The sequence below is a fragment of the Anomaloglossus baeobatrachus genome, chromosome 1, assembly GCF_048569485.1.
Source record: "Anomaloglossus baeobatrachus isolate aAnoBae1 chromosome 1, aAnoBae1.hap1, whole genome shotgun sequence".
Lineage (NCBI taxonomy): Eukaryota > Metazoa > Chordata > Amphibia > Anura > Aromobatidae > Anomaloglossus > Anomaloglossus baeobatrachus.
The window spans coordinates 459,227,040-459,239,543 of record NC_134353.1 but is presented as its reverse complement, the minus strand read 5'-3'; the positions used below and the strand labels follow the sequence as shown (position 1 = coordinate 459,239,543).

General features: G+C 49.2%; 1 protein-coding gene across 2 annotated transcripts in view; it reads left to right on the top strand.

The window, feature by feature from the left end:
* THOP1 (thimet oligopeptidase 1) overlaps nt 1-12,504 on the top strand; it is a 109,250-nt gene that overhangs the window by 24,946 nt on the left and 71,800 nt on the right. For both annotated transcript variants that reach the window (XM_075353255.1, XM_075353248.1), the window contains exon 2: nt 4,148-4,348. In XM_075353255.1, the coding sequence (XP_075209370.1) occupies nt 4,156-4,348 (193 nt within the window). In that variant the 5' untranslated portion in view covers nt 4,148-4,155. The remainder of the gene's footprint in view (nt 1-4,147; nt 4,349-12,504) is intronic.

Sequence of the window (12,504 nt, the reverse complement as noted above, 5' to 3'; positions counted from 1 at the left end):
AGTAAGTAGCTGCTGACTCGGATGATTCAGATGGTCATATTTTGTATGAGGACTCCATGATTACTTCCAATCACCCTAGGGTTCTTAATTGATCGTTACATATTCATAGACTTAATGGCCAAAATATATATGAAAAAGATTATTTCTATTACCAAATATATATACATGTATAAAAATAAAGTCCTTCCCTAGTTAAAAAAAAAAAAAGTCCAATCTTGTTTCAATGGTTGTCAATATGGACGGCGAAGGAAAGTCCAACTTGACCATTTCGCAGTAATCCTTTCAATCCAGGGAAGTATGCAGGTTGCTGTGGAATTCCAAACACTTAAGGAAACCCCATATCCCCAGAAGAAGACGTTAACAATCAAGCTACTGTGGAGAGGAAAGAGCAGAAAATAAAAAACAATGCATTAGTACCCCATTGCAAGAAGGTAGATGTAGAATAGAAGAGGGCTGGTGTAAGATATTCTAGCCCAAGAATCCAGTATACAGTAGCTCCTCTAACCTCACAGGGGTCAGGGATTTGAGATGGAAAAGCCACCTAGCTTCTGCTCGTGACAAGGGATTATGTAAGGATCCCCCTCTGCCAGTATCCTGAATCCTCTGCAGTCCCATTACCTGAATGTCCGTATAGGAACCCGAGTGGTACTGCAAAAAGTGAGATGCCACCGATGTGATAACTTTACCTTTTCTTAGATCCGAACCAGCTAGATTGATAGTTGAAGTATGTTTTTGAATTCTCTTTCTCAATTCCTGAGACGTTTGGCCCACGTAGACCTTGGGACAAGAACAAGTGATAGCGTAAATTACATTGGTAGTTTTGCAATTAATATACAAATGTTCCTTGGAGTGAACTGGATTTGTAAATGTATCTTTTATGGCATGTATGGACATACATTGCAAGCCCTGCAAGGAAATGAGCCCCTTAACGACAGTCCCCTGTTGAGTTTATAGGTAGGCCTCCTGAAGTGACTTTTAGTGAGGATGTCCCTCGATCTAAGTGCCCGTCTTGCTGTTAGAAGGGGAACATCACTCACCAGAGAGCACACCTGAGAGTCGGTGCTGAGGATAGTCCAATGGTTGTGTAGAATCCGCCTCATTTGAGTCCACTGATTGTTAAAGTCAGTGACAAGGCGCAGTGGTTGATCCCGTTTCGTAGTCCGTTTATCGATCAGAGTCTGTTGCGTCTCATTCCTGGCCCTCTGATATGCAGAAGATATAACTTTCTTAGGATATCCACATTTTCTGAACCGAACCATCAATTCTTTCACCTGCATACAAAATCCTCATTCAGAGTGCAGTTTCTCCGTATTCGTAGAAACTGCCCAGTGGGTACCCACCTTCTGGTTTGAAACGGGTGGAAACTATCAAAGCTGAGCAGGCTGTTGGCTTGCAGTACAGATCTGTGTGGAGTCGGCCATCTTTGATCTTGATATAGAGGTCCAGGAATGTAGCTGTGAAAGATGACACTGTAAGTGAGAAAGATATTGTTACAATTTTCATTACGGGATGCCAAAAAAGTATAACAGAGTTCATCTGGACTGGTCCATAGAAAAAACACATCGTCTATGTATCTTCGCTATAGGCGACGTGTTGTTTGTACAGTTCAGAGGGATACACAGATGTATTCTCCCACCATCCTAGAAATATGTTAGCATAGGCGGGTGTGAAACACCCTCCCATTGCCACTCCGGATACCTGGCAATTGAATTGTCTATCTAAGAGAAAATAATTGTGTTCTAATGCAAACAGATCCAGTCCTCCACTTTTACATGCATGGCTTCCTGCTTACCTCTGACTGCTGCAATCATCTTATAATTCATATGCCGGGCCCGGTTGGTAATTATGCGGTTTGTATTTTGGGACAAACCTCTATCTGCTTCCTCTTGATATTTTCAATCTCAAGTTTATTCTTATAGCGGCAGGTACAGGAATTTCCTTATTGTTTGAGGGTTAAGTCACTTCTGTGTATACAGACACAGTCATGGTAGCACAAGTCCCATTGAGATACTCATGTTCATTACACCGTGTTCACAGGGCACTATTATGCATTGGCTCTAGTCTAATACTGTGATATACCATTCATTTGCCCATGAGGTAACTATAAGAAATCCTTTTCTCTTACGGTTCTATATATTGCTGCGGTTAGTTTCCAGTAGCATTCTGGTTATGACCATGCATTATGATATTTCTTATTATTGTGTGATACATATCATATGCACTAAGGCTTTATACATACCGATATATTTACCATCTCCTCCTGGGTGTGTGGATATACAGGCCATTATTGTTACCTTATCTAGCTATGTGGAGTACCTCATGATGATAATTGTGTATTTATATTGTACCATTTTTCTATACTGGCCTCTATTGATTGTCAGGCACAGCTTTGTATACATCTGCAGAGGTCGGGTTTCAGAATCCTTGTTCTTAATTGATTTTATTGTGTTTTCTATGGATTCAATAAAATTATAGATTCTTTCTTGTTATCAAGTTTTGATGTGCGCCTCTGTTGTGTGTGATCTTTTTCTCACACGAGTCTGCACTCTTTCTGGTTATTGGACAGGCTGTGCACCCCTAATCTTTGTATAGCTCGAACACCGGTACGAGCGGCACCGCTGGTGATGCTGCATTGAATAGCATGTGAGTACACCCCTGTGGGCGGGATAACATGCTAAGAGGACGGCTAGTCGAGGGATATAACGCCCTTGTGACTAGTCCCTGCGCTAATTAGCATATAATAAATGATCTATAGTAATCCTTTTTCTAAAGATCTCTTTATCTATGCTAGTGTATACGGTGACGGTTAGGCAGGATTAGTAATATCCCCCCAGAACTGCTCGTGGTCCTGTGCATATTACACCTGACAGCTTCCCTTTGAGCTCTAGCACCACGCATTTGAAGTGAAGCCGTAAAAGCCAATATGATCTTGTATAAAGTGAGCCTGTCGGTCCCCTGTTCCCGCCAACCCAGCAGCATTGTACCCTGTATTTCCTTCCCTAACCAGCCCTGTATAAGACTATTCACTAATATAATGTTTAAAAATCCACTTCTAACCCTTGCTGTACTTATGCTAATTAGGGCATTGATTAGTCGCAGGGGCATTGTTTCCTCAGACTAGTCTGCCTTCTTAGTTATCACACAAGCCGGCATCATCGCTGCTCCTGGAGATCTCGCACATGCGTGCAGCTCATTTCGGCCTCCTCAGCACTCTGAAGCAGGCTGTATGCTTCCCGGCTTCATTAGGAACACTGACTGTGACTGGAAATTCCGAAGACGGCACACATAGACCTCTAAAATTCCGGTCATGTGCAGTGCGCCTAATGAAGCCGGGAAGCATACAGCCTGCTTCAGAGTGCTGAGGAGGCCGAAATGAGCTGCACGCATGTGCGAGATTTCCAGGAGCAGCGATGATGCCGGCTCATGGAAATCATGTTATGTCCACAGGGATGTGAGAACGTGGAAAGAGGGTCGACTAGCCACAGGCCTAATTAGCATAGGAACAGAGAGGTTTAGAATGCCTTTTTTAAACATTCATGTTATTGAATAACATTATATAGGGCTGGTTAGGGAGTGAATTTGGGGATACAGGTTACAATGCTGCTAGGGTAGAGGGCATAGGGAACCTGTCACCAGATTTGTCCCCTATAAGCTGCGGTCACCACCAATAAGCCCTTATATACAGCATTCTAGAATACTAAGTCCCCAAGCCACTCTGTATAACATAAAAAACACCTTTATTATACTCTCCTATCTCCTATGGGGCGGTCAGGTCCAATGGGCATCTCTGATCTTGATAAGGCACTTCCTCCATTCTTGCTCCTTGTGGATGACGCGTCCTACATCATCTACACAGTAGACTTCATTCCTCTCCTGTGCACGCACACTCCTCTTTGCCCTTTAAGTGTAAAAGTAGTGGCAAACCTTTTTAACAAGCCTTGCCATACGACTTAAAATATAAGCCCAACCAATATCTCAATTTGCAGACATGGTGCTTTGGGGTATTGCCCCTCAACAGTGTAACGTATGAGATCTGATTTGGCCAGATGAGAGGTTAAGACTGGGACCCTTTTTATACTACACAATTCCTTGAATTTTAATTCTCACAGAAGAAGCCAATAGCCACATGTGTCCCCTTCTTTACTAGGTCATGTCATGGAAGCGTCTCCTAAGAATGAAGAGAGCCGGCTCCGATGGGATCTTACTCCAGAACAAATCTGCTCAATGGCCTCCCAGCTAATAGAGAAGACCAAGCTTGTATATGATAGCGTGGCCCTCCTGGAGAAGGAGCATGTCTCCTATGAGAACACGCTGAAGGCGCTGGCTGATGCAGAGGCGGAGTACGCAGGTGAGATGCGACCCCTGGGGAAGATATTCCTGTGGCTAGTGGGTTGCTAACTTTTTCATTTTTATCTCCTCAGTTTGAGTAACCTAACTTTTTAATTCTTCCATTATTGTAACTATATGAGGGGTTATTTTTTGCTACTCGGGTTGTATTCTTCAATGTTTTTTTTTTTTTTTCTCTTGACAACCTTTCATTTCTTGGAGAAATGGGGAAGAAATGTCTGGGGTTTTTATTTCAAGATTTGAAATCTTTTTTGCCTTAGACTGTGGCATAAATAACTTTACGTTCAGGTGAATGTATGAAAGGTTGTACTATTTTTTCTTTGTCGCTCCATTGGGAGACCCAGACAATTGGGTGTATAGGCTATGCCTCCGGAGGCCGCACAAAGTATTACACTTAAAAGTGTTAAGCCCCTCCCCTTCTGCCTATACACCCCCCGTGCTCCCACGGGCTCCTCAGTTTTTTGCTTTGTGCGAAGGAGGTCAGACACGCACGCACAGCTCCACAGATTGGTCAGCAGCAGCTGCTGACTATATCGGATGGAAGAAAAGTGGGCCCATATAGGGCCCCCAGCATGCTCCCTTCTCACCCCACTCTTGTCGGCGGTGTAGTTAAGGTTGAGGTATCCATTGCGGGTACGGAGGCTGGAGCCCACATGCTGCTTTCCTTCCCCATCCCCCTCAGGGCTCTGGTGAAGTGGGATCCTATCGGTCTCCAGGCACTGAGACCGTGCTTCATCCACAACTCCTGGGAGACTGCTGGATAGGAGCCGGGTATCGTTCAGGGACATGGCCCTGCTACTTGGAGGTACTCTGTGTCCCCGTGGGGACCGCGCACAGCAACACTCCAGCATTGCTGGGTGTGCTAGTGCACCGGGGACCGCGGCGCTGACCGGGTTAATATGTGCCATTACACACTCAGCGCTGCTGAGTGTGTTTATGTATAGGGACTGCCGCACTAACCGCCGCTGCCAGGGAAACACTGCGGCGCGGCTGGGACTTGTAGTGCGCTGGGGACTTTCGCGCCGGCCGCGCTTTTACGGCGGCCGCGTTTATTACTAGAGTCCCCGGCTTTTTGCGGCCTAGTTTCCTTTCCTCCCGCCCACAGCCCTGACAGGCAGGGGAAGGGCGGGACGCTGCACAGAACGAGCAGCACTGAGGGCTGGAGCATGCTTTGCATACTCCACTCCCCTCACTGTGCACAGTGCAGGCACCAGCTCCCGCACCTTCTGAGCCACGCCCACGGCTCCCACCTCTCCTCAGGACGCCGGCAGCCATTCCTGTCAGCTCCTTGGACGCTACAGAGGGGGACAAAGTCTGGGAGACTCAGGCAGGGACTCTGGTGGCCTCACAACCGCTTTAAGCGGGTGGTAAGCAGCACCTGTGGTGCTAGCCCCATTGTGCAGTAGTGTAACATTATATGTTTATGGTATACATATTTTACACTGTATGGTGCACAGTTGATTTCTGGCTATATACCCTATTGTGTTACTCAGGGAAGATAATAGCATGGCGCCCACGAAAGGCAGGGGTGCCAAAACACAGGCTTATTATGCTGCCTGCGCCGCATGTATGACCCCGCTACCGGCAGGTTCCACTGACCCTCATTGTGTGCACTGTTCGGCCACTGTGGCACTTACTCAGCTAGAGCCTCTGCTAAGGGGGGCCCAGGGGGAGCCACCTGCTGACACTGTTCAGGTGACGGGGACAGAGTTTGCAAAACTCTCTGAGACTATGGCTAAGATACTAGAAGCCTTGCAGTCCAGGCCGGTTTCTCAGCACAGGGACTCTGTTGAATCTTTGTCCCCTGGCCCACCTCAGTTGGACCAACAATGTCCTCCTGGGGTGTCTCATGGATCCCAGGCTGAGGGTTCTGACACAGACCCCGGCCCCAGACCGACTAAGCGAGCTCGCTTGACAATTCCCTTGACATCCTCATATTGTTCAGGGTCTCAGCGGGGGGAATCTCTAGTTGATGATGCGGACACAGCTGATCAGGATTCTGATCCTGAGGCCGCTCTCAATCTTGATACTCCGGACGGGGACGCCATAGTGAACGACCTTATTGCGTCCATCAATCGTATGTTGGATATTTCTCCCTCAGCTCCTCCGGTGGAGGAGTCAGCTTCACAGCAGGAGAAATTCCGTTTCAGGTTTCCCAAGCGTACATCGAGTATGTTTCTGGACCACTCTGATTTCAGAGAGGCAGTCCAGAATCACCATGCTTGTCCAGATAGGCGTTTTTCTAAGCGCCTTAAGGATACACGTTATCCCTTTCCCCCTGACGTGGTCAAAAGTTGGGCTCAGTGTCCCAAAGTGGATCCTCCAATCTCCAGACTGGCAGCTAGATCCATACTTGCAGTGGAAGACGGGGCTTCACTCAAAGATGCCACTGACAGGCAGATGGAGCTCTGGTTGAAATCCATCTATGAAGCTATCGGCGCTTCTTTTGCCCCAGCATTCGCAGCCGTATGGGCGCTGCAAGCTATCTCAGCAGGTCAAGCGCAAATCGACGCAGCCACACGCACGTCCGCGCCACAGGTGGCGTCCATAACCACACAGACTTCGGCATTTGCGTCTTACGCTATTAATGCTGTTCTGGACTCTGCGAGCCGTACGGCAGGGCCTTGTGGCTACGGGAATGGAAGGCAGATTCTGTTTCCAAAAAGCGCTTAACCAGTTTGCCAATTTCTGCCAACCGATTGTTTGGCGAGCGTTTGGATGAAATCATCAAACAATCCAAGGGAAAGGATACATCCTTACCCCAGCCCAAACCGAAAATACCCCAACAGAGGAGGGGGCAGTCGAGTTTTCGGTCCTTTCGGGGCGCGGGCAGGTCCCAATTCTCCTCGTCCACAAGGCCTCAGAAAGATCAAAGGAACTCTGATGCATGGCAGTCTAAGTCACGTCCTAAAAAGGCCACCGGAGGTGCCGCTACCAAAGCGGCTTCCTCATGACTTTCGGCCTCCCCACTCCGCATCTTCGGTCGGTGGCAGGCTCTCCCGCTTTTGCGACACCTGGCTGCCACGGGTAAAAGACCGTTGGGTGAGAGACATTCTGTCTCACGGTTACAAGATAGAGTTCACCTCTCGTCCCCCGACTCGATTCTTCAGGTCATCCCCGCCTCCCGAGCGAGCCGAGGCTCTTCTGCAGGCGCTTGGCACTCTGAAGGCAGAAGGAGTGGTGGTCCCTGTTCCTATTCAGCAACAGGGTCACGGTTTTTACTCCAACTTGTTTGTGGTCCCAAAGAAGGACGGGTCTTTCCGTCCTGTCCTGGACCTGAAACTTCTCAACAAACACGTAAAGACCAGGCGGTTCCGGATGGAATCCCTCCTCTCCGTCATCGCCTCAATGTCCCAAGGAGATTTCCTTGCATCGATCGATATCAAGGATGCATATCTCCACGTACCGATTGCTCCAGAGCACCAGCGCTTCTTGCGCTTCGCCATAGAAAACGAACACCTGCAGTTCGTGGCACTGCCGTTCGGCCTGGCAACAGCCCCACGGGTTTTCACCAAGGTTATGGCTACTGTAGTAGCGGTCCTCCACTCTCAGGGTCACTCGGTGATCCCGTACTTGGACGATCTGTTGATCAAGGCACCCTCTCTAGAGGCATGCCAACACAGCCTCGACGCTACCCTGGAGACTCTCCAGAGTTTCGGGTGGATCATCAATTTTACAAAGTCAAATCTGACACCGGCCCAATCGCTGACATATCTTGGCATGGAGTTTCATACCCTCTCAGCGATAGTGAAGCTTCCACTGATCAAGCAGCGGTCACTACAGACAGGGGTACAATCTCTCCTTCAAGGCCAGTCACACCCCTTGAGGCGCCTCATGCACTTCCTGGGGAAGATGGTGGCAGTAATGGAGGCAGTTCCGTTCGCGCAGTTTCACCTGCGTCCACTTCAATGGGACATCCTACGCAAATGGGACAGGAAGCCGACGTCCCTCGACAGGAACGTCTCCCTCTCTCAGGCGACCAAAGCTTCCCTTCGGTGGTGGCTTCTTCCCACTTCATTATCGAAGGGGAAATCCTTCCTACCCCCATCCTGGGAGGTGGTCACGACGGACGCGAGTCTGTCAGGGTGGGGAGCGTTTTTTCTCCACCACAGGGCTCAGGGTACGTGGACCCAGCAAGAGTCCTCGCTTCAGATCAATGTTCTGGAAATACGGGCAGTGTATCTTGCCCTGAAGGCGTTCCAGCAGTGGCTGGAGGGCAAGCAGATCAGAATTCAGTCGGACAATTCCACAGCGGTGGCATACATCAATCACCAAGGCGGCACACGCAGTCGGCAAGCCTTCCAGGAAGTCCGGCGGATTTTGATGTGGGTGGAAGCCACGGCCTCCACCATCTCTGCAGTTCACATTCCAGGCGTGGAAAACTGGGAAGCAGACTATCTCAGTCGCCAGGGCATGGACGCAGGGGAATGGTCCCTTCACCCGGACGTGTTTCAGGAGATCTGTTGCCGCTGGGGGGTGCCGGACGTCGACCTCATGGCGTCCCGGCACAACAACAAGGTACCGGTGTTCATGGCACGGTCTCAAGATCCCAGAGCTCTGGCGGCAGACGCCTTAGTTCAGGATTGGTCGCAGTTTCAGCTCCCTTATGTGTTTCCTCCGCTGGCACTGTTGCCCAGAGTGTTACGCAAGATCAGGGCCGACTGCCGCCGCGTCATCCTCGTCGCTCCAGACTGGCCGAGGCGGTCGTGGTACCCGGATCTGTGGCATCTCACGGTCGGCCAACCGTGGGCACTACCAGACCGACCAGACTTGCTATCTCAAGGGCCGTTTTTCCATCTGAATTCTGCGGCCCTCAACCTGACTGTGTGGCCATTGAGTCCTGGATCCTAGCGTCTTCAGGGTTATCTCAAGACGTCATTGCCACTATGAGACAGGCTAGGAAACCAACGTCCGCCAAGATCTACCACAGGACGTGGAAAATTTTCCTGTCGTGGTGCTCTGCTCAGGGTTTTTCTCCCTGGCCTTTTGCCTTGCCCACTTTTCTGTCCTTCCTTCAATCTGGACTGGAAAAGGGTTTGTCGCTCGGCTCCCTTAAGGGACAAGTCTCAGCGCTCTCTGTGTTTTTCCAGAAGCGCCTAGCCAGACTTCCACAGGTACGCACGTTCCTGCAGGGGGTTTGTCATATCGTTCCTCCTTACAAGCGGCCGTTAGAACCCTGGGATCTGAACAGGGTGCTGCTGGTTCTTCAGAAACCACCATTCGAGCCAATGAGAGATATTTCTCTCTCACGCCTTTCGCAGAAAGTGGTTTTTCTAGTAGCAGTCACTTCACTTCGGAGAGTGTCTGAGCTAGCAGCGCTGTCATGCAAAGCCCCTTTCCTGGTTTTTCACCAGGACAAGGTGGTTCTGCGTCCGGTTCCGGAATTTCTCCCTAAGGTGGTATCCCCCTTTCATCTCAATCAGGATATCTCCTTACCTTCTTTTTGTCCTCATCCAGTTCACCAATGTGAAAAGGATTTGCACTTGTTAGATCTGGTGAGAGCACTCAGACTCTACATTTCTCGTACGGCGCCCCTGCGCCGCTCGGATGCACTCTTTGTCCTTGTCGCTGGCCAGCGTAAAGGGTCACAGGCTTCCAAATCAACCTTGGCTCGGTGGATCAAGGAGCCAATTCTCGAAGCCTACCGTTCGGCTGGGCTTCCGGTTCCCTCAGGGCTGAAGGCCCATTCTACCAGAGCCGTGGGCGCGTCCTGGGCTTTGAGGCACCAGGCTACGGCTCAGCAGGTGTGTCAGGCGGCTACCTGGTCGAGCCTGCACACTTTCACGAAACACTATCAGGTGCATACCTATGCTTCGGCGGATGCCAGCCTAGGTAGACGAGTCCTTCAGGCGGCGGTTGCCCACCTGTAGGAAGAGGCCGTTTTACGGCTCTCTTACAAGGTATTATTTTACCCACCCAGGGACTGCTTTTGGACGTCCCAATTGTCTGGGTCTCCCAATGGAGCGACAAAGAAGAAGGGAATTTTGTTTACTTACCGTAAATTCCTTTTCTTCTAGCTCCAATTGGGAGACCCAGCGCCCGCCCCTGTTTTTTTGTGTACACATGTTGTTCATGTTGAATGGTTTCAGTTCTCCGATATTCCTTCGGATTGAAGTTACTTTAAACCAGTTTTTAATTCTTTTTCCTCCTTCTTGCTTTTGCACCAAAACTGAGGAGCCCGTGGGAGCACGGGGGGTGTATAGGCAGAAGGGGAGGGGCTTAACACTTTTAAGTGTAATACTTTGTGCGGCCTCCGGAGGCATAGCCTATACACCCAATTGTCTGGGTCTCCCAATTGGAGCTAGAAGAAAAGGAATTTACGGTAAGTAATTAAAATTCCCTTCATTTCTTCCAGAAAAAGCAATGGCATGTTTTTCATGCATCTTGTCATCAGTGTTCCATATGCTATGTGTGTCCTGTTTTTTTTTGTTTTTTTTTTTTTGTTTTTTTTTTACATTGTAACTTACAAGACTACAGTTTCTTTTATTAATCATGTCAATGTATCCATAAACATCTTCAGATGCAATAAAGTTGGTCTGCTTGGAATTAGCGCACCCATAAGGGTGCTTTACACGCTGCGACATCGCTAGCGATCTTGTTAGCGGTGTGACACGCCAGATCGCAGATAAGATTTGCCGAGATCGCACATAGGTAATTTTTTGTAGCGCCGGTCACATGTGTGAACTCGGCAAATCGTATGTGCGATCTGGCGTGTTACATCGCTAACGAGATCGCTAGCGATGTCGCAGTGTGTAAAGCACCCTATAGACTTGAATTGGCAAGTCTCATACAAAATACCAAAATGGCTATTGCATGCTGCTATTTACTGCTCTCGTTAACATTGGTAGAAGGGCTAACTGAGTCTTAAAGGGGTTGTCCACTACTAGGACAATCTCTTCTCATTCCATGTTTCCTCTAATTAAAATAAAAAAGCTTCTACTCCCCTCTGATGGTGGCGTTGTTCCAGCAGTGTCTGGACTCACATTCCCGGGGCTCCCTTTGGTTGTGATATCACACCGGCCTTGCGCCCAATAAGCGCTGGCTTCTCTCTTCCCGCCTAGAGACACAGGATTGATGAACAGGAGGTGAGTCCAGCCGCAGCTCTCACTTCTTGTTGATTAACTCCTATGTCCTAAGGCAGGAAAGAAGCCAGCGCTTATTGGGCGCAAGTCCGGTGTGATGTCAGTACCAAAGGGAGCCCCGGGAATGTGAGTCCAAACACTGCTGGAACAACTCAATATACCGTATTTTTCGGACTATAAGACGCACCCAGGATTTAGAAGTGTAAAATAAAAAAAAAAAATTTTGACGCAAAAAATACTATTATGGGGAGATTTGCTGCTGACGCTGCTGTTATGGGGGATCTGCTGCTGACGCTGTTATGGGGGATCTGCTGCTGACGCCGTTATGGGGGGGATCTGCTGCTGACGTTGTTATGGGGGGGGATCTGCTGCTGACGCCGTTATGGGGGGATCTGCTGCTGACGTTGTTATGGGGGGATCTGCTGTTGACGCTGTTATGGGGGTTCTATTCATGTCAAGTGGTTTATTATTACAATATCTTCTTGCCTATAAGCAGAACTATAACTCCAAGCCTGTCCTGTATGGCATGCTTGGAGTTCTAGTTCAGCACAGTAATGTGATTTTTTTTACTATAATGTACGGTACTTTATTAGGGGGAGGGGGTACTTATACTTTATTGTACTGTAACGGTTAACCTCTTACGGGAGCAGACTCCAGCTATGATAATGATGTACATTAAGCCTGGCCCTGTCGCCGCATCAGAAACCAGGAAGTACGGTAACAGTGATGAAGAGGCGGGGCCAGTGGGGAGGAGGGAGGGTTGTGCTGTCCTGGAGGAGGAGACTGTCCACCGTACTGAGCGCAGGTAACGTGCAGTGGCAGTCACTTCATCACCAGCGTGGTGATGATACACTAGCCGCCGCCATCACCACGCCAGCACCACTCCTTCGCCTGCCGCCAGCACGGCTCCTGCTACCGCCGCCAGCGCTGATCCTGCTCTGTAATAGCAAGTAGACATCTCCCCAGCAGCTGCTGGATGCCGGCGGCTGCGGAGAGACCATGTGTGCCGGCTATTACAGAGCAGGAACTACCGTAAATAACGCGGTGTCTGCTCCCCATGTCCACTCTCAGCGCT